The 21,507-nt window shown below is 41.7% G+C and overlaps 2 protein-coding genes across 2 annotated transcripts; one reads left to right on the top strand and one right to left on the bottom strand.

The window, feature by feature from the left end:
* The first annotated feature begins 8,806 nt into the window (after positions 1-8,806).
* LOC142214262 (olfactory receptor 12D1-like) lies at positions 8,807-9,724 on the top strand. The gene has a single exon (XM_075283157.1). The coding sequence runs from the start codon at positions 8,807-8,809 to the stop codon at positions 9,722-9,724; it is 918 nt and encodes a 305-aa protein (XP_075139258.1).
* A 7,723-nt stretch (positions 9,725-17,447) lies between these two features.
* LOC142214553 (olfactory receptor 12D1-like) lies at positions 17,448-18,380 on the bottom strand. Its single transcript, XM_075283498.1, has one exon. The coding sequence runs from the start codon at positions 18,378-18,380 to the stop codon at positions 17,448-17,450; it is 933 nt and encodes a 310-aa protein (XP_075139599.1).
* Positions 18,381-21,507: the final 3,127 nt, after the last annotated feature.

Genomic DNA, 21,507 nt, shown 5'->3' with positions numbered 1-21,507 from the left:
TCTAAAGAACTTTTATGGTGAAAATGAACTACAAAGCCTTTATTATAACCTAGGACTTATTTTCTTGGCACATGTGGCCTCCAGTCTCCTATTTATATTTTTAGAAGAATATGCAAATATGTCTCCCAAGATGTAAAAAGGGAGACAGTGCCTCCATTATGCTGCCCTCTATGGGAAGCACCCTGAACATCATGCCCAACTTTCTCACTTCTACCAAATCAGTTCTCTCTAGGCTGCACTGATGAAGTCCAACCAGACAGAAATGGTGCCGTCCGTAGCTGAGAAATTGATTTGGTTATAAACCCGCATTATGCAGTAAAGGCTTCTGGGAAAGTCGGGGATGATGTTCAGGGTGCTTCCCATAGAGGGCAGCATTACAGAGGCACTGTCTCCCTATTTACATCTTGGGAGACAGATTTGCATATTCTTCCCATGTTCCCTTGCAGTAGAGCAACTATGGCTGTATAAGTCTCCACACACTTGAAAAGATGGTCTCTCCTTAAGGAGTGACATTATCCCCATAATTTATATTTTTAGGGAGTCTGTCACCAGAACCCAGCATATCAACCCAGCCCCAAAGATAGATAGACTAGAGGGTTTTCCCCCTGTGAATCGGTGCCCCTGTTGTGGAGATATCACTGTGTTTGTCAATATGTAAAGGAGCTCTTAGGAGCAACGAGAGCATTGCTATTGCTCCAAAGAGGTAAGCAGTAGAGATGAGCGAACACTAAAATGTCCGAGGTTCGAAATCCGATACGAACAGCCGCACACTGTTCGGCTGTTCAAACGGATTTCGAACCCCATTATAGTCTATGCGGGGAAATGCTCGTTTCAGGGGTAGGCAAAATTCGATACAATTATACTTACTAAGTCCACGAGTGACGGTCGGGCTGCATTCCCCTTGAAGTCTTCTCCCGACACAGCGCCCCCGCGGCGTCTTCCAGCTGGAATTCACTCTGCCTAGGCATCGGGGCCTAGGCAGAGCCGACTGCGCATGCGCGGTCGGCTCTGCCCAGCCCGACGCCTGAGCAGAGCCGACTGCGCATGCGAGGGCATGCCCGCGCATGCGCAGTCGGCTCTGCCTAGGCCCCGATGCCTAGGCAGAGTGAATTCCAGCTGGAAGACGCCGCGGGGGCGCTGTGTCGGGAGAAGACTTTGGAAAGGTAAGAGAAGAACCAGCGTTGATTGGCAGAATGTATAGCATTCTGCCAATCAACGCTGGTTCTGCATCGAACCTTAAACTTCGAACAGCGAATAGTGTTGGATCGAGTATGAGTATTTCGAATACCGTAGTATTCGATCGAACACCTACTCGATCGAACACTACTCGCTCATCTCTAGTAAGCAGCAATGTCCTCATTGCATACTGAAAAAATGGAAATATTTTGGGAACAGATTTACTGATTCACAACCGGAAACCACCATTTAAATCAGGTGACCCTACCTTATCTTTCCACACACTGGGGTGATACGTTGGACTGCAGTGACACAGTCCCTTTAAGAAGAGTTTTTAATGATATGGTCATTTGTGACCTGAATAAACTGGCCATATAGGCAGCAAAATGGTGGATGAGGTAATATGTTGATAAGTGTAATGTTTTACATTTTGGGGCAAAAAATGCAAATACTAGTTAGGCCCTAAACCAGGGGTAGGGAACCCTCGGCACTCCAGCTGTTGTAAAACTACAACTCCCAGCATGCATACTTGCTCTGCTGTTTTTGGAACTCCCATGGAAGTGAATGGAGCATGTTGGGAGGTGTAGTTTCACAGCATCTGGAGTGCCAAAGGTTACTGATCCCTGCCCTAAACGGATCAATATTATGTGAGTCTACATTGGAAAATGATTTTTGATAAACTAAATAATTTTTAAGAGAAGCAAAAGAGTAATTGAACAAATCAATACAAATCAAACTTTCAGGACATCTTAGTTTTCTTCATGAGGCATGGTATATATGTCTAAGGGTACTTGCACACGACCAAGTATCACCCACGAAACTTGGCCCATGTGTTAGCCAGATTTACCAGCTTGAACTTCATCCTGGGAATTGGACTCCTAGCAGTATAGTTATCTATGATGGTAGGAGTCCCTACCTCCAAGTGGCATACTGTCTAGTATCAATTACAGTACAAGACTGTAGGTCGCTGGGAGGCAGGGACTCTTAGCATCATAGATAACTATACTGCTAGGAGTCCCATTTCCAGGATGAAGTTCAAGCCAGTAAAAATGGCTAACTCACGGGCCAAGTTTCATGGGTGATACTTGGTCATGTGCAGCTACCCTAAAAGAATACAATGGTATAATAATACCGTATATACTCAAGTATAAGCTGAATTTTTCAGCACAGTTTTTGTGCTGAAAAGCCCCTCTCGGCTTATACTCGAGTCAACAAAAAAAAATAAAAATATATATATATATATATATATATATATATTTTTTAGGAGGGGGTGTGTGTCTATGACCAGTTGTAAGATCAATGTATAGAATCTCCCATAAAATATTGGGAAAAAAAGAAGCTTTAAAAAAAAAAAAAGTTGTAAATCCCTCCTTTCCCTAGAATACATACAAAAGTAGAAAATGACTGTGAAACACATACACATTAGGTATCCCTGTGTCTACTGAATATAGGGGATCTGCAGTGCTCCTGTTCCGTCGGGAAGGGGTTAATAGGAGCACTGTAGATCCCCTATATTCAGCCAGGCTGAATTCCAAGTGTGGGGGGGAAAACCCAGTCCTCAAGCTCAGGGAAGGGGCAGACAGACAACCAAAACACCCCCTCCCCTTTCCCAGCACCCACAACTACTGCACCCAAAAACTCTGACCATTTTAATTTTTGAAATTTTCCAGTAGTTGCTGCATTTCCCCCCCTCGGCTTATACTCGAGTCAATAAGTTTTCCCAGATTTTTGTGGTAAAATTAGGGACCTCGGCCTATATTTGGGTCGGCTTATACTCGAGTATATACGGTCTAAAGAAACACAAATATAAACAAAAAAAAAGTCAGATGAGAGGTGTAATAAATATATATATATATAAAAGCTCAAACAGAGCAACAGAATAGGCCTAAAGGACAAGTACTGTATATGGACAAGCAGTGTGTAAGTTTTATTGCCTTGAATTTGCCAGAAGCTCGGAGAACTGGTGACCCCGCTATCTCTGATTGTCACACTATCTACTGAGAATGAACTATAAACTTTCTTATCTGCTGCAATAAGACACAGCCTTCTGTTTGAAGTGTGGGAAAGATGCTACAGGTTTTTGAATACAAAATTATTAATAGCCTTGGAATTTTGGGTGTTTTTTATTTAACATTTCCTCTTTTTTTTTCCTTGTTGGATTTTTTTTGGGTCTATTGCATTTCAGACGTCTTCCTATAAATTGTAGAAATGAAAAATAAAGTCTGAAAAGCCAGAAAAACGTCCAAATACATGAGCCAAAAGTGTCCCAAAATATGGAATTCTTTATGATTTTTTTTAAACAAAAATAAAGTCAGAATGAAACTGTGTGACAGTAGACATAGACAGTCATCCTTGCATCAGGTATGGTCTGGCCTTTCTGAATTTTTTAGTCTACCAGATATCTTCATCCTTACCTTTTCAGTTGGTTTGAGATATTCCACGATAAGTGCCATTCCTTATCTAAGTTTGTAAAAATAAAAACTCTTGAGCTACTCACAAAGTCTTATAGGGTAAGAATACATGGAAACAACCACGCTCATGTGCCTGGTCTGTGGTAAAATGGCACAGATGGCACACGGATGGCATCCATGTGCCTGCCATGCCTCCATAGACCCATTCACTTCATCTAGTGAGCTTGGACAACAAAATGGATAAGTATGGGACCTGACCTGAGTTTTGCCCTCAAGCTCACTGACACATACATCAGCCCATGATAATATACAGACGTATGTATGGGACCATACACTGCCTACCAATAAGTATTTGGACACCTGTGGTAGAATAGAAAAACAACATTATTTATATACAATAGTTGGTAGACCCCAGCAGATGCTTCCTTACAGATGGGATTGATCAACACAATACTCCTGGTGCCTGGTGACACTCCTGATGTATGTGAGCCATAAGTTGGGTGCGGTTTCTCTGGCCAGCCCTCGTCGGTTTCTGTCTCCCAGTTTCGGGGGTCTGCCGACTCAGGCCACATTCTGACAATCACCGTTCACCTTCCACTTTGTAATCACATAGGACACTGTTGATTTTGGGTAATTCAGTTAGCTTGCTATGTCCCTTAAGGATCAACCATTTCTGTGGTACCCCACAGTTACCCCTTGATCCAAATCAGACTACTCTGCACTTTGTGGCATCTTGCATGTGACTAATGCCAATGCCATTTCCTACACGATATTCAACGGCGGAAGTCCTGACGTACATCATAGCCGCAGATATCTTCATTTGCATGGGTGTCCAGATACTTATTGGTTGACAGTGTAGAGACGAATGGGTCAGTGTGCTAACTGAGAAAAGCAAGCGCAGAACACTGACAAAGCAAATGTCCATAGGGCCTAAAACCATCCAGCCTGGGAATACATGTACCAGTCCATTTCTGCAGATTGTACTGAAATTACTATTACTACTGTCTGTAACATTACATGTGTGTGGACAATCCAGCAAAGCTACGCACACAACTTTGCTGCATTGTGTTAAAATCCTCCAAGGATTTATCTATAGATCAACTTTTTTTTTACTCACAGTATTTGTGGAAGAAGCATCAAAAACCGGCAGCACATCCATCACATGGCCTTCGAGACAGCCAATATACACAGTTCAGCCATATTAATGTGACCAGCGCCTACTTTTGACATCAACGTTAAATAACCAATCGCAGAAGGCACGTGTCATCAGCCATCTGGGTGCACTCATCATTGTGGAAGGTACGATGGATCAACACAAGTATGCATCTATCCTTGCGGACCATGTTCACCCCTACATCGGAATTGTTTTTCCTCAAGATGATGGCATCTACCAGCAGGACAATGCAACGTGTCATAAAGCTCGCAGTGTACGTGCGTGGTTCGAGGAGCACCAGGATGAGTTTACTGTACTTCCTTGACCAGCAAATTCCCCGGACTTGAACCCAATCGAGAATCTGTGGGACCACCTCAATCGGGTTGTTCGCGCCATGGATGCCCAACCTAGCGCAGCTGGTCATGGCACTGGAGTCGGCATGGCTCAACATCCCAGTGACATCATCACAACATCCCCTCTCTTCCTGCAGGTCTCGCAGCGGTCCGCTCTGCCAAAGGGGGTTATTCTGGTGGTCACATTAATGTGACTGGACTGTGTATTTGTAGCAAATCTGTCAAATATCAGCCTGACCATAGAGACATCCAGACAATGTATAAACCTTTTTTATTTCCAGCTCTGTACCATACCCCTCTAACACTATATACAAAATGTGCTAAATGAGCTATGTGTACCCAATGAAGAAAGAACCGAGCCATTGGGAGAGATTGATTGAGACCAATATTTTCTGCACCAACCTGAACATGAAGAGGTCTGGAGTAAGTTGCACCTAATATGTTAAGAAGAACATGTAAATTTTTTGTATCTTATTGCATTTCCGGTATGAGCTACTTGCATTTAATGGTAGCTAGGAGATATTTTTGTCTAGAATTTACTCTAGTTTCTTGCACAAATGATAGTAAAATTGTTGGGTCGTGAATGGCCATAACCATTCTGCTAAGCATTATCCATTATATTTAACCCCCTCTCAAATTTGAAGATTTTTCTGCAAATGATATGTGTGCAAAAATTTGCAGTGTTTTATTGTGTATATCACGGAACTATTAGGTCCACATAGACTGTCCAGGAGTTGGCAGATGCTTTAGTCCAGGTCTGGGAGGAGATCCCTCAGGAGACCATCCGCAACCTCATCAGGAGCATGCCCAGGTGTTGTACGGAGGTCATACAGGCACGTGGAGGCCACACACACTACACAGCCTCATTGTGACATGTTTTAAGGACATTACATCCAAGTTGGATCAGACTGTAGTATGTTTTTCCACTTTAACTATGGGGGTGACTCCAAATCCAGGCCTTCATTGGTTAATACATTTGATTTCCATTAATGATTTTTGTGTGATTTTGTTGTCATCACGTTTAACTTTGTACAGAACAAAGTATTCAATGAGAAGATTTCATTCATTCAGATCTAGGAGGTGTTATTGGAGGGGTCCCTTTATTTTTTGAGCTATCTATCTATCTATCTCCTATCTATCTATCTATCTATCTATTTATCCATCCATCCATCCATCCATCCATCCATCCATCCATCCATCTATCTATCTATCTATCTATCTATCTCCTATCTATCTATCTATCTATCTATCTATCTATCTATCTATCTATCTATCTATCATAATATATGGAATATGTCCACCATGGCCTTGTTTTCATTTTATTAACATAGAGATAAATTAACTACCGTTTCCATCTCTCGATGAGACTGAGATTGTTCATTAATTCCTCAGGGACATTGTCTTTGGGGGAAAAAAAATGCTATATATTCAGCACTGTTAGCAGAATCCTGCAATCCATATTAAGTGACTTTTCAGTGCCAGATGACATTTATGTTATCAAATAATGATAGAAAAATTCTGGAAATTTACTTGTAAGGATTGGCAACCTGCAAAAAGTCACTGCAGAATAAAGGACTAACATAAAGTATACTATCGTCTTTGGCATCACTAGGTTAAAGAGTCAATTTCATCAGATATAGGATATAAGGATTATTGTGTCTTTGGGGTAAGTAGTACAAATAGGAACCATCGTTCTAGTTCTCCATTAACTCTTTAGGACTTATTCATTGTACATGTATGGAGCATGTGTGGTGGGCTCATATAGTGTCGGCTAAATTGCACCCATATGGAAACCGTCAGTGCCCTTTTATCATCATGGTGGGGAGCCCTGATCTGTCATTGTGCTAACCAGAACCCTATCATAGTACAACAAAGCAATGCAGAAATAAAATAATAAAAATTAAATTTAAAATATAAAAATTTTATACACCCCCTTTCCTTAACTTACATATAAAACTAAACAAAAAAATTATAATGATAATACTATTTTTCCAACATTTTTACATCATCTCTCCGCCCAACAAAATGCAGTAAAAAGTCATCAAATGTTCATTTGTAGAAGAGAAGAGGAATGGAGCCTCCCAAGAAACTGAAGGAGGCTGAAATAGTCAAAAAATTTTGGTGTCAAAATGTTGTGTTAGAAAGCAAATGTTTTCGTACTGTAATTATTATTATTATTTTTTAACTAGTAAAACTATATCACTTTGCTATCACTATAATCATACTGATCCACCAACTTAAATGTTGATGTAATATGCTAAGGATAGGACATCCATCAGTATCAGTTCAATGGGGGCCTGACACCTGTTACCCCCATCAATCATCGGAGGGTGTTGATTGTGCATCCTAAACGCAGCGGGGAGGAAAGATTTCCAATGGCGCTCCTTCTCACACTTAGGGTGAAGCGGTCGGTCACTGACAGTACTGTCCAGTGCTGTCATGGTCTCTAAAAAGTCTGTCAAGTCTATTTCTGTCCCTGGCTGATATACTGCTCCCCCAGCAGGTCACTCCAAAGAAGATGGCTGTTGCTACCACAGAGTTGAAAAAGGCCCTAAGAAGTGGCCCCTGGACTCCTAAGGCCCTCAGCCTCCTGAGCAGGAAAGGCTGACCCTTTCTGTGCAGCACATCCAGGTGATCAGCCCAGTCCAGGTTATTATTGAGGAGCAAATCCAGGTACTTATCGCTGTTGACTTGCTTATGCCTGTCCCTTGGATGTCCACTGGTTTTGGAGAATATCTCCGCTTGGGAATGTCCACCACCTTGGGTAGAGACCCTAAAGAATGTTCATTAGGACTGCTATACAAATTGAGTATATTGGCCTTAAAATTTGTTGGGGCTGCTATGAAGCATATCTGTATAGAAGCCATTTTAAATAGAGATGAGCGAGTAGTATTCGATCGAGTAGGTATTCGATCGAATACTACGGTATTTGAAATACTCATACTCGATCGAGTACTACTCGCTATTCGAATGGAAAAGTTTGATGCAGAACCAACATTGATTGGCCGAATGCTATACAGTCGGCCAATCAACGCTGGTTCTTCTCCTACCTTTAGAATTCTTCTCCGTGCAGCTTCCCCGTGGCATCTTCTGGCTCTGAATTCACTCTGCCAGGCATCGAGCCTGGGCAGAGCCGACTGCGCATGCCCGCGCTACAAGAAAATGGCCACTTTGACTGTAAGCGGCCATTTTCTTGTAGTGCGGACATGCGCAGTCGGCTCTGCCCAGGCCCGATGCTTGGCAGAGCGAATTCAGAGCCGAAGATGCCGCGGGGAAGCTGCACGGAGAAGACTTCTTGGAGGATCCAGCCCGACCCTCACTCGTGGACTTGGTAAGTGTAATTTGATCGAGCGTTGCCTACCCCTGAAACGAGCATTTTTCCCCCATAGAGTATAATAGGATTCAATATTCGATTCGAGTAGTCGAATATTGAGCGGCTACTCAAAACGAATATCGAATATCGAACATTTTACTGTTCGCTCATCTCTAATTATAAATATTAAGTTCGTCATACTGATTCCGAATGAATTTATTCAGACCAAAGTCTTGGGAAAGAAACTTCAAAACCTAAAAAGAAAGAAGACTTGAACAGTTCACCCAATAATAAAATAACTCCTGATTTGTGATGTTTTAGTAACAGATTTGATCTTTTTGCTGTGTATTTTGGATCATTGATATTAATATACTTTTATATTTCCACCTTTAGTTGTAGAATGAACCAAACATCGGTGAATGACTTTGTTCTACTTGGTCTCACAGACCTGGTCGATATCCAGTTAAGTCTTTTTGCAATATTTTTGATGTTTTACATGGTGACAGTGTCCGGGAACCTTTCCATCATGGTGATAACCCAAATAGACCGAAGTCTTCACACACCGATGTATTTCTTCTTATGGAATTTGTCTTTCATTGACTTGTGTTTCTCCTCCGTTGCCGTTCCCAAGATGCTGCATGATTTTTTGGTACTCAAGAAAACGATATCTTTTGGTGGCTGCATTTCACAGATACAGTTCTTTCACTCGCTTGGTAGCGCAGAGGTCATGCTACTTACCATGATGTCCTTTGATCGATATGTAGCCATTGGTATGCCTTTGAGATACCTGCAGATCATGAGTAGTAAGGTGTGTATGACCTTGGCTTTATTCTCTTGGGTGGCTGGATTTTTCCACGCATTGATACACACCATTCTAACAGCGAAGCTTCCATTTTGTGGACCCAATGTAGTCAATCACTTTTTCTGCGATGTTAAGCCAGTCCTGAAGTTGGCTTGTACAGACACGACGTTGAACCTCAACCTTCTCATCAGGATAACTGGAACTTTAGCGACCACATCTTTTGTCCTCACATTTCTTTCTTATGTTTGTATCAGCAGGTTTTTGTTAAGGATTAAGACGGCGCTTGGGAGAAAAAACGCATTGTCCACATGTAGTGCACACCTCACCGTGGTGTTCCTTCTTTACGGCACAGCCATATTTACTTATCTACGGACCTCCTCTGAACACGCTTTAGATCAAGACCGAGTTATTGCAGTTCTGTTCACTGTTGTAACCCCTGCACTCAATCCAGTGATTTATACGTTACGTAATAAAGATATGATGAAGGCTTTCATGAAAGTTAGAAGGAGGTTGTAATAAAACTACTTTACTGTTTGACTGCAACTCCGCAGACACATTTTGGGGATTATAGCAATGAAGTCCAGGCTCCTGTACTGGGGATTAAGGGTGAATACAGTGGCGCAACTACCGGGGTAGCGGCTGCCAAAGGGCCCAGGGCCCGCTACTGCTGCGTTTTGTTTTTTTTTAATAGCCCGTTACCAGCTGGATTTACTCCAGCCAGTAACGGGCCCTATTTACTTATCGATCCTGGCAGGGGCCAGGATTGGTAAGTGATGCCACGGGCCACCCCCGAGTATAATGATCAGAGGCCCGGGAGAGGTAACGAAACATAAAAAACTGTGTTACTTACCTCTCTGCACTCCATACAGTCCGAAAAGACCCCAGAGTATAATAATTGTTCATGGGTGTCCACAGTGGAATATAATACTGTGTGCAGGGGCCACTGTGGAGGATAATACTGTGTGCAGGGGCCACCATGGGGCATAATACTGTGTGTATGGGTCACTGTGGGGCATAATACTGTGTGCAGGGGCCACTATGGGGGATAATACTGTGTACAGGGGCCACTATGGGACATAATACTGTGTGCAGGGGCCACTATGGGGCATAATACTGTGTGTACAGGTCACTATGGGACATAATACTATGTGCAGGGGCCACTGAGGGACATAATAATGTGTGCAGGGGCCACTATGGGACATAATAGAGCGCGCAGGAATGGGGGGGGGGGGGGTCGAGGTCTTCGGTGTCCATGTCGGGGGGGGGGGGGGGGCTTGGCCTATGTCAAAAGTTTGCCACGGGGCCCCGCCATTCATAGTTATGCCACTGGGTGAATACATGCAATCCCTCAGTCTCTGCTGACGCCACTTGTATTTGAGCAATGATATCAATGATTTATAACTTTGAAATGAAAGGGAAAATACATCAGAAAAAAACACTTGAAAACACACACAAAGTGCGATAAAAACATAGGAAAAAGGCAGAGTGAAACCAGCCTAAATATCAAACTTAGCTCGACTAGGCAGTATATCTATATTCTTAAAGAAACTTTACAGGCAAAACCTATGTATTGTGTTATATCCTGATGCTCTTACATATTCAGTATGATTGTGCTATTTTCAACCTACTTTCACTGTCACTGGGATTAAGCCAATCATATAGCTAGTGCAGGGACTCCTATGTAACATTAATGAGTCCTTGCACTTGCTTAATTTTATGGCAGATGCATCTCTGGGATGTACCCGAATAGAAACTACACGTAAATACAGAAGACTGCTTTAAGAGAGTAGCATTTTTGTGTTGTTTTGCTATGCAAACTCCCTGGAATCATTGGGCTGGAGGTTGGACTCATTGGACTCTATTGTTGGTAGAGTTCTTATTACAATAAAATTATTTTTCTTATGTCTCTGTGTTGTTTTAATACTGTATTTATACCTTAGTCATAGCTGCTGTCCAATGTACAATATCCATTAATATGGTAGGGCTTAGTGATAGTAAAAGGCTAACACTAACCCTCCCATTGTTACTTTGGTAATCGTGGGATGGAAGGCTTTCCACCCTACTAATGCTAGTAGGTTTTAAAAAGCAGAGGGTTGGATAGGTTTGGTATGTTGAGTCGCTCCAATTGAATTGGTATGATGTAGGAACCACTTCATTGAGCTGGGTTCAACATGAATACTCCAGATTTGTTTTTAGTGAAACCAAACAAATGGAGATTATTCTCGGACTAAAATGGACTTCATGATACTCTGCATGCCCATGGGACCATTGAAGTTCGGTGATTGGGCCTCAGTGGTCAAATGGGTACGTCGAGCTCCAGGTGCATGACGTCACCAAGGAGACTAAGAGAGAGAAAGAGAGACAGATTCTACAAGGATGCCCAAAATAGGTGAGGGAAGGTGAACGTAAAAGTTTTTTATGTTATACAAGTGCAAGGGTCTCCACCTATTATACTCTGGGGTAATAATAATAATAATACATTTTATTTATATAGCGCCAACATATTCCGCAGCGCTGTACAATTTATAGGGTTCAGATACAGACAGACATACATAACAAAGAACGTCATTTCACACAATGGGACTGAGGGCCCTGCTCAAAAGAGCTTACAATCTATGAGGTAGAGGGGGTGACACAAGAGGTAGCAGGGGCGGCATTGCTTATACAGTGTTCAGACAATTTTGTGCATTAGGAATTGTGATAGGCTTGTCTGAAAAGATGCGTCTTTAGTTTGCGTTTGAAACTGTAGAAGTTGGGAGTTAATCTTATTGTCCGGGGTAGAGCATTCCAGAGAAGTGGTGCAGCTCGGGAGAAGTCTTGTATACGAGCGTGGGAGGTTCTCATAATAGAGGATGTAAGTATTAGGTCATTGAGTGAGCGGAGAACACGGGTTGGGCGGTAGACAGAGATGAGGGAAGAAATGTAGGGAGGTGCGGCATTATGGAGAGCCTTGTGGATGAGAGTAATAACTTTATATTTTATTCTATAATGAATAGGCAGCCAATGTAGTGACCGGCACAGACCAGAGGCATCGCTGTAGTGTCTAGCCTGATAGATGAGCCTGGCTGCTGCATTCAGAATAGATTGTAGAGGAGAGAGTTTAGTGAGGGGAAGACCGATTAGTAAGGAGTTACAGTAGTCAAGGCGAGAATGAATCAGAGAGACAATAAGTGTCTTTAGTGTATCTCTGGTAAGGAAAGGGCGTATTCTGGAGATGTTTTTGAGGTGGAGGTGACATGAACGTGCGAGTGATTCAATATGAGGGGTGAAGGAAAGGTCTGCGTCAAATATGACCTCAAGGCAGCGGGCATACTGCCTAGGAGTTATAGTAAGGCCTGAGACTGCAATGGATATATCAGGGACAGATCTGTTAGATGGTGGAAACAGTAGTAGTTCAGTCTTAGAGAGATTTAGTTTCAGATAGAGCGAGGACATGATATTAGAGACAGCAGAGAGACAGTCACTGGTGTTCTGTATGAGTGCAGGGGTGATGTCACGGGAAGATGTGTATAATTGGGTGTCATCAGCATAAAGATGGTACCTGAAGCCAAATCTGGCGATGGTTTGTCCAATGGGGGCTGTGTAGAGAGAAAAGAGCAGGGGGCCGAGGACCGAGCCCTGAGGAACCCCAACAGCAAGGGAAAGAGGGGAGGAAACAGAGCCCGCAAATGATACACTGAAAGTGCGGTCTGAGAGATAAGAGGAGAACCAGGAGAGCGCAGTGTCATTGAGGCCAACTGAGCCGAGCATAGTGAGGAGAAGTTGATGGTCAACAGTGTCAAAAGCTGCAGAGAGGTCCAGAAGAATAAGAAGAGAGAAGTCACCATTGGATTTAGCCTTTAGTAGATCATTAGAGACTTTTTTGAGAGCTGTTTCAGTAGAGTGCAGAGCGCGGAAACCAGATTGTAAGGGGTCAAGCAGAGAGTTAGCAGAGAGATAACGGATTAACCGAGAATAAACCAGGCGTTCCAAAAGTTTAGAGATGAAGGGGAGGTTAGAGACGGGTCGATAGTTAGCAGCACAGGATGGGTCCAGGGAGGGTTTTTTCAGTAGCAGGTTATAACAGCATGCTTGAAGGAGGATGGGAAGATTCCAGAAGAGAGAGAGAGGTTAAATATTTTAGTAAGGTAAGTAGTGACAGCAGGGGACAGAGATTGGAGAAGGTGTGAGGGGAAGGGGTCACTACTGCAGGTTGTGGGGCGAGATGAAGAAAGTAGCTGGGAGACTTCCTCTTCTGTGACAGGTTCAAAAGATGAGAATGGACAGTCTAAAGTGCGGCTGGTGAGGGGATCAGTACTATCGTAGGTGTGGGAGTCAATGCCACCTGGGGCTTGGGCAGTAATTTCCTGACGGATCTTATCAATTTTATCATGGAAATACATGGCCAGGTCATCAGCACTAAGGTCTGTGAATGGCGTCTGCACCTTGGGTGTGAGTAAGGAGTGAAAGGTTTCAAAAAGCCTTTTAGGGTTGCTGGAGAGAGAAGAGATAATATATACAGTGATACCTTGATGATTTTATAAGTTTGCCCACTGACAAAGACATGAACAGCCTATAATTTTAAGGGTCGGTTAATTTTGACAGTGAGAAATAGACTATCAAAAATAAAATCTAGAAAATCACATTGTATAAATTTTATAAATGTATTTGCATTTTCCATAGAGAAATAAGTATTTGATCCCTCTGGCGAACAAGACAATACTTGGTGACAAAACCCTTGTTGGCGCGCACAGCAGTCAGAAGGTTTTTGTAGTTGATGAGGTTTGCGCACATCTCAGGAGACATTTTGGTCCGCTCCTCTTTGCAGATCTTCTCTAAATAAGATAATCCTTTCATAGTCCCACAGTGGGGAAATTTCAGCCTCAAATTTCAGCCTCAAAATCATGAAGATTTTGAAGCTGTCACTTGGCAACTCGGAGCTTCAGCTCCCTCCATAATTTTTCTATGGGATTAAGGTCTGGACACTGGCTAGGCCACTCCATGACCTTCATGTGCTTCTTTTTGAGCCACTCCTTTGTTACCTTGGCTGTATGTTTTGGGTCATTGTCTTGCTGGTAGACCCAAGCACAACCCATTTTTAATGTCCTGGTGGAGGGAAGGAGGTTGTCACTCAGGATTTATGCTACATGGCTCCATCCATTCTCCCATTGATGTGGTGAAGTAGTTCTGTGCCCTTAGCAGAGAAACACTCCAAAACATAATGTTTCCCCCTCCATGCTTGACATGTTCGTGGTTCTTTGGGTCATAGGCAGTATTTCTCTTCCTCTAAACACGGCAAGATGAGTTAATGCCAAAGAGCACAAGTTTTGACTCATCTGACCACAGCCCCTCCTCCCAATCACTCACAGAATCATCCAGATTGGTCAGATGAGACAAAAATTGAGCTCTTTGGCATTCACTCAACTCGCCGTTAAATGGTTTTTTTCTATCATTACAAACAGAGTGAACTTTTTCATGTGTTTCTTTCTGTTGATGATTATGGCTTACAGCCAAGAAAACCATTACAAACCATAACAAAAGTCATTCTCTCTGAAAATTAGAATATTATATAAGGCCAACTGTAACAAAAAAAAATTAACACAGAAATGTTGGCCAAATGAAAAGTCTGTACAGTAAATGCCCTCAAGTCTTGGTCGGGGCTCCTTTTGCATGAATGACGGCATCAATGTGGAATGGAGGGATCAGTCTGTGGCACTGCAGAGGTGTTATGGAAGCCCAGGTTGTATGATACTGTAGCAGCCTTCAGCTCATCTGCATTGTTGGGTCTGGTGTCTTGACAATACCCCATTGATTCTCTATGGGGTTAAGGTCCGGCGAGTTTGCTGGCCAATCAAGCACAAGGATACTGTCGTCATTACACCAGGTGTTGGTACTTTTGGCAGTGTGGACAGGTGCCAAGTCCTGTTGGAAAATGAAAATTCATCTCCAAAAAGCTTGTGGGCAGAGGAAAGCCTGAAGTGCTCTAGGATTACCTGGTAGACGGCTCCCTAAACCATCACTGACTGTGGAAACTTCTCACTAGACCTCAAGCAGCCTGGATTGCGTACAGAAGCCTCTCCGCTCTTCCTCCAGACTCTGGGACCAAACAAATGAAATGTAAAATTTGCTTCAATCTGAAAACACCTTTGACCACTGAGCAACAGTCCAGAACTTTTTGATGATATTGTAATTTATTGAGATGCATTAGTATATATATAATAATTTCACTTCTGCTTCCATTCGACTTGCTCGACCTGAAACAGATCTTAAAAGGTTTGCCCTTCTCTAGTCCCTACACTAATTATGTGATCATCTCTGAATACAGATTACACTAGGGTAAGTGTCTACTTTCAGTGTCGCCGCAAGTCACCAAATGTCTAAGAGTGATGGGGGGGGGGGGGGAGGCAGGTTCTACTCTGGTATTTGTATGAATTACTGAATTGGTCCTGCATTCATAGCAGGCAAATGTATCACACCATATGTCACACTATATCTGTATAAGCACAATATTCTATACAGCTGTTGGCAACATATCTAGAACATGAACATTATTGTGTTATTATAGTACTGAGCTACTGTATACATCGCAGAAGTTGATACGTAGAATCTTTAGAATATTTAGGGAGATTTTACAAATTAAATGTCCTACAAATTGATGTCCATGCCATGCACCACATTTATTATGTGTATATTAAGTGGCTTAGACACATTTTGCACCTCACTCCCCAGCGAATAAAAGTTGTGGCTTAGTAGAAAATTGGTGTGACTTATACTGTACTTTGTGGCAAAAATCCACCAAAATTTGCCACAAAAAATGGCATTGGTAAGTCAATCAATATGTGGTGTAAAGTCATATGACTAAATGGAAACCTGGTGTAGAAGTGGTTCATCCTCAGCAGACTGCTCCGAATTGCAAAGATGTGCCAATCTCATGTGTTTCTGGTGTGAGGTAGAGACACATTGGCCTGTCATATTTGCTATAGCTGACACTAGAAAACTGATAATACCAAGACCTTGTACTATTCTGTCATTTTAAACTTACTTACTGTAAGACATTTTGAGCCTAATATATATTAACCCCTTAAGGATGCATTTAGTTTTGGCTTCGAAGATTTTGTGACCTTTAATTTTTTTTTATCTCATTCAGAAATCCATAACTTTGTTTTCTGTCAATGTAGCTGTTTAAGGACTTGTTTTTTGCCTGGTTGACTAAATTGTATTTTCTCTTTCTGGAGGGATAAAAAACCAAACAAACGCCAATTGTGAAATATATACACACACTTTTTTCATATTTTACTATTGATATACATTTAAAAAAATCAATAAAAAACTGTGAAAAAAAAATCATGTTTTCTGCATGCCATCTTCTAACGGGTAACTTTTTGATTTTTCCATCGATCAAGGTAGCTGAGGGCTTGTCTTTGTGTGACAAGACACATTTTTCACAGGTACCATTTTTGATCATGTTTTCTTTCCTTCTTTTTTTGGAGGCAATATGACGAAAAAAGAGAATTTTGAATTTTATTAGCTTTTTCTAAACAGTGTTCACTGAAAGGCTGGGGCTCCACAGGCCGGAAACGCTGCCAACAAAATTGCGGCATTATACAGTATCAGTAAGGTGCATGGGATTCATGCGAATCCCATGCCCACTTTTCCTTAAAATTCGCAGCGCGAGCACGTTACGATTTCCAAAAACGTTGTGGTTTTGGAAATTGCAGAATGTTAGTTATATCTACGGAAATGCTGACGGCTTTCTCATAGATATAATGGTAACAGAAAGTCCGCGGAGGAAATCTCCGAAATTTAAGGAGCAAATTTAAGGAGCAAAATCAGAGGTGGGGTCCAGCAGTGCACATTGGAGCTGTATGTGGATCTGTACTGTATACTCTGCAGAGTTGTGCTTGTGTGTATCTACAACATAGATAATAAGCAGAGTCATTAATAAGCATTGTGTGTATGGTGTTCTAGTGTCAGACGTAGGTATTTTTTCCACCTTGAATCCGTCTTCAATAGCTTTGAAATGAAATATCGGGGCACGTTGGTGTACCCTCTGACGCCATTCTTTTGGTGTTGAAGTATATAGATATACAATGGGTAAATACATATTTATGATATTTTTCATATTATAATATCGTATATATTATAATATCGTAAATATTACAGTAAATATTTATATTTACTGCCTTTATTCCTCTGTTCGGTAAGGCTAAGCTCTTCTTATTAACAGGAAAATATGTAAAAAAAAAACAAAACACCCTGGTCAAAAAGATAAACTTGCCACAATTTTTTTCATGGCTTTCTTTATGTCTTTGTTCCTTAGCGTGTATATTATCGGATTTAAGGCCGGGGTTATAACAGTGAACAGAACCGCAGCCGCTCGGTCTTGATCTAAAGAGTCTTGTGTTGATGGTCGTAAATATGTAAAAATTGCAGTTCCATAAAACAAAAAGACGACGGTAAGATGAGCGCTACAGGTGGAGAATGCACGCTTTCGACCTTGGGATGTCTTGATCCTTATTAGAAATTTGCTGATGCAAACATATGAGAGAAGAGTAAGCAGTAAGGTTGTCGTGGCCAGGGTTCCTGTGACCCTTGTAAGAAGTTTCAGATTGAGAGAGGTATCAGTACAGGCCAACTTAAGCACTGGTTTGATGTCACAGAAAAAATGTTTCACTAAATTTGGCCCACAAAATGGAAGCCTTGCGACCATCACTGTATGTAACAGGGAATGGAAATATCCGGTCATCCATGAACCAAATGCCAAACACCGACAAACTCTTGTATTCATGATGGCAGAATAACGCAGCGGATTACCAATGGCGACATATCGATCGTAGGACATTGCTGTTAGAAGCATAACTTCTGTGCTGCCTAAAAAATGGAAGAAATGCATCTGGGAAATACAACCGGCAAAAGAGATGGTCTTCTCTAAGGCCAAAAAATCCCTCAACATCTTGGGAAGAACAGAAGAAGAATAGCAGATATCGAGACATGATAAATTCCATAAGAAGTAATACATGGGTGTATGGAGACTTGAATCTATAATAGTAATGACCATGATGGAGAGGTTGCCTATCAAGCTGGTGACATAAAACATCAAGAAAAATATGAACAATATCACTTGAAGTTTTGTGAGATCTGTCAAGCCAAGCAAGACAAATTCAGAGATGGAGGTGTAATTCGCAAAGTCCATGAAAAAGTTTATATTGGATAATACTGGTGGAGAAAATGCCAGACAAATGCCTATTATGAAATATAATCCGATATTTTACTTATTGTACAGAATAATGAAAATCCTGATTCCAATAGGTCAACTAAGGCTTACTGTAAATTATTCGATGTTTTTGTGGACTCACGGAGAATTTACTTCTTCCCAGGAGTCATAAAACTCAATGAGGCAAAATGAAGACTGGCATATCATACTCCAGTCTTAATAAATGGCCTGATTGGAGCAGAGACCGAGAGATTTATGAAGAGGCCGTGGCTCAGAAAACCAATCGGAGTGGGGGCCACACGGTGGCTCAGTGGTTAGCACTGTAGCCTTGCAGCGCTGGGGTCCAAATCCCACCAAGGGCAAAAAACCATCTGCAAGGAGTTTGTATATTCTCCCCGTGTTAGCATGGATTTCCATCCCATATGCCAAAAAAGACATACTGATAGGGAAAATGTACATTGTGAGCTCTATGTGGGGCTCACAATCTACATTTAAAAAAAACAAAAAAAAAAACAATCGGAGTGATGACCAAATTTGTGCATTCACTGAAGTTATCTGGAGGGGTTCGGTCTGCCCCCTATGGAAGATGTACACCCATCTGCATCCTCGGTGCTACACACACACACACACACACACACAAATATAGACAGTATACAATATACCTTGACTATATACATTTGGAGGGTTATCTTTTAACTCTGCAGGACGTACTTGACTGTCAATGGCAACCAGACTCCTTAAAGAGAAGGTATGGATGGTTTATTACCCCCATCCCTGCTCTCCCCATCACTGTATATTCAGTGTTCAATGAACACCTAGTATACAGCTATGGAAGCCCCCTGGTGGTGCAGCTTCCTCCTCGCCTGGTGGTCATGTGAGGTCCTAGAGGATCCATATAAGCTCCGTTTAGAGCAGTGTTTGCAGTGGTCTCACCGACTGTGGGTCTAGGCCTACAAAGTGAACTCAGGGCTGCTAGGATCCATATATATTCTATTCTGATTAACATAGTCTTGTGTAGATTGGTGACGTGCAAGTCCAACGTGATGGATTCCCCTCCGTCCCCATGCACAAATGGCTACAATACAAACACACACACATATAATGCAGCGGCACTGAGTAGACATGAGCAGACATAAAGTCTACGTGTATTTCTTGGGAAGTTTCCTACCTTCAGTGATGTATATTTATTACCTTAAAGTTTCAAAAGAAAGGTGTCAGACAATATTCTGGCATTGTATGCTGTATTATGTGGAAACTAAGACTCTGAAGCCATTATATACTGTTTGCTATCTCAGGAGTGCAGATGAAAGGGACCTTTCTCTGTAGCTAGAGACATGGCAATTATTATTACCTGCATAAGGGAATACAATCAGTATTATAGATGATTTAGATAACTGATATGGTGGCTGATAAATACAGTCCTATGAAAAAGTTTGGGCACCCCTATTAATCTTAATCATTTTTTGTTCTAAATATTTTGGTGTTTGCAACAGCCATTTTAGTTTGATATATCTAATAACTGATGGACACAGTAATATTTCAGGATTGAAATGAGGTTTATTATACTAACAGAAAATGTGCAATATGCATTAAACCAAAATTTGACCGGTGCAAAAGTATGGGCACCCTTATCATTTTATTGATTTGAATTCCCCTAACTACTTTTTACTGACTTACTGAAGCACAAAATTGGTTTTGTAACCTCAGTGAGCTTTGAACTTCATAGCCAGGTGTATCCAATCATAAGAAAAGGTATTTAAGGTGGCCAATTGCAAGTTGATCTCCTATTTGAATCTCCTCTGAAGAGTGGCATCATGGGCTACTCAAAACAACTCTCAAATGATCTGAAAACAAAGATTGTTCAACATAGTTGTTCAGGGGAAGGATACAAAAAGTTGTCTCAGAGATTTAACCTGTCAGTTTCCACTGTGAGGAACATAGTAAGGAAATGGAAGACCACAGGGACAGTTCTTGTTAAGCCCAGAAGTGGCAGGCCAAGAAAAATATCAGAAAGGCAGAGAAGAAGAATGGTGAGAACAGTCAAGGACAATCCACAGACCACCTCCAAAGAGCTGCAGCATCATCTTGCTGCAGATGGTGTCACTGTGCATCGGTCAACTATACAGCGCACTTTGCACAAATAGAAGCTGTATGGGAGAGTGATGAGAAAGAAGCCGTTTCTGCACGTACGCCACAAATAGAGTTGCCTGAGGTATGAAAAAGCACATTTGGACAAGGCAGCTTCATTTTGGAAACAAAAATTGAGTTGTTTGGTTATAAAAAAAAAGGCGTTATGCATGGCGTCCAAAAAGAAACAGCATTCCAAGAAAAACACATGCTACCCACTGTAAAATCTGGTGGAGGTTCCATCATGCTTTGGGGCTGTGTGGCCAATGCCGGCATCGGGAATCTTGTTAAAGTTGAGAGTCGCATGGATTCCACTCAGTATCAGCAGATTCTTGAGAATAATGTTCAAGAATCAGTGACGAAGTTGAAGTTACGCCGGGGATGGATATTTCAGCAAGACAATGATCCAAAACACCGCTCCAAATCCTCAGGCATTCATGCAGAGGAACAATTACAATGTTCTGGAATGGCCATCCCAGTCCCCAGACCTGAATATCATTGAACATCTGTGGGATGATTTGAAGCGGGCTGTCCATGCTCGGCGACCATCTAACTTAACTGAACTTGAATTGTTTGTCCAAAATACCTTTATCCAGGATCCAGGAACGGATTAAAAGCTACAGGAAGCGACTAGAGGCTGCTATCTTTGCAAAAGGAGGATCTACTAAATATTAATGTCACTTTTCTGTTGAGGTGCCCATACTTTTGCACCGGTCAAATTTTGGTTTAATGCATATTGCACATTTTCTGTTAGTACAATAAACCTCATTTCAATCCTGAAATATTACTGTGTCCATCAGTTATTAGATATATCAAACTGAAATGGCTGTTATAAACACCAAAATATTTAGAACTAAAAATGATTAAGATTAATAGGGGTGCCCAAACTTTTTCATAGGACTATATATTATAGGCTTTGGCTGCACACTGCTTTATTGTTGAAACCAGGGGTGTAAATACGTGGATAGTAATAGGCCGT

This window comes from Leptodactylus fuscus, chromosome 7 (assembly GCF_031893055.1).
Source record: "Leptodactylus fuscus isolate aLepFus1 chromosome 7, aLepFus1.hap2, whole genome shotgun sequence".
Classification (NCBI taxonomy): domain Eukaryota; kingdom Metazoa; phylum Chordata; class Amphibia; order Anura; family Leptodactylidae; genus Leptodactylus; species Leptodactylus fuscus.
Note: the sequence above shows the minus strand (reverse complement) of the source record. Positions and strands in the feature narration are given on the sequence as shown.

Excerpts from the sequence above, each read along its gene's own strand:
- LOC142214262 (XM_075283157.1), top strand. The coding sequence starts at position 8,807 with ATGAACCAAACATCGGTGAATGACTTTGTTCTACTTGGTCTCACAGAC.
- LOC142214553 (XM_075283498.1), bottom strand. The coding sequence starts at position 18,380 with ATGGACTTTGCGAATTACACCTCCATCTCTGAATTTGTCTTGCTTGGC.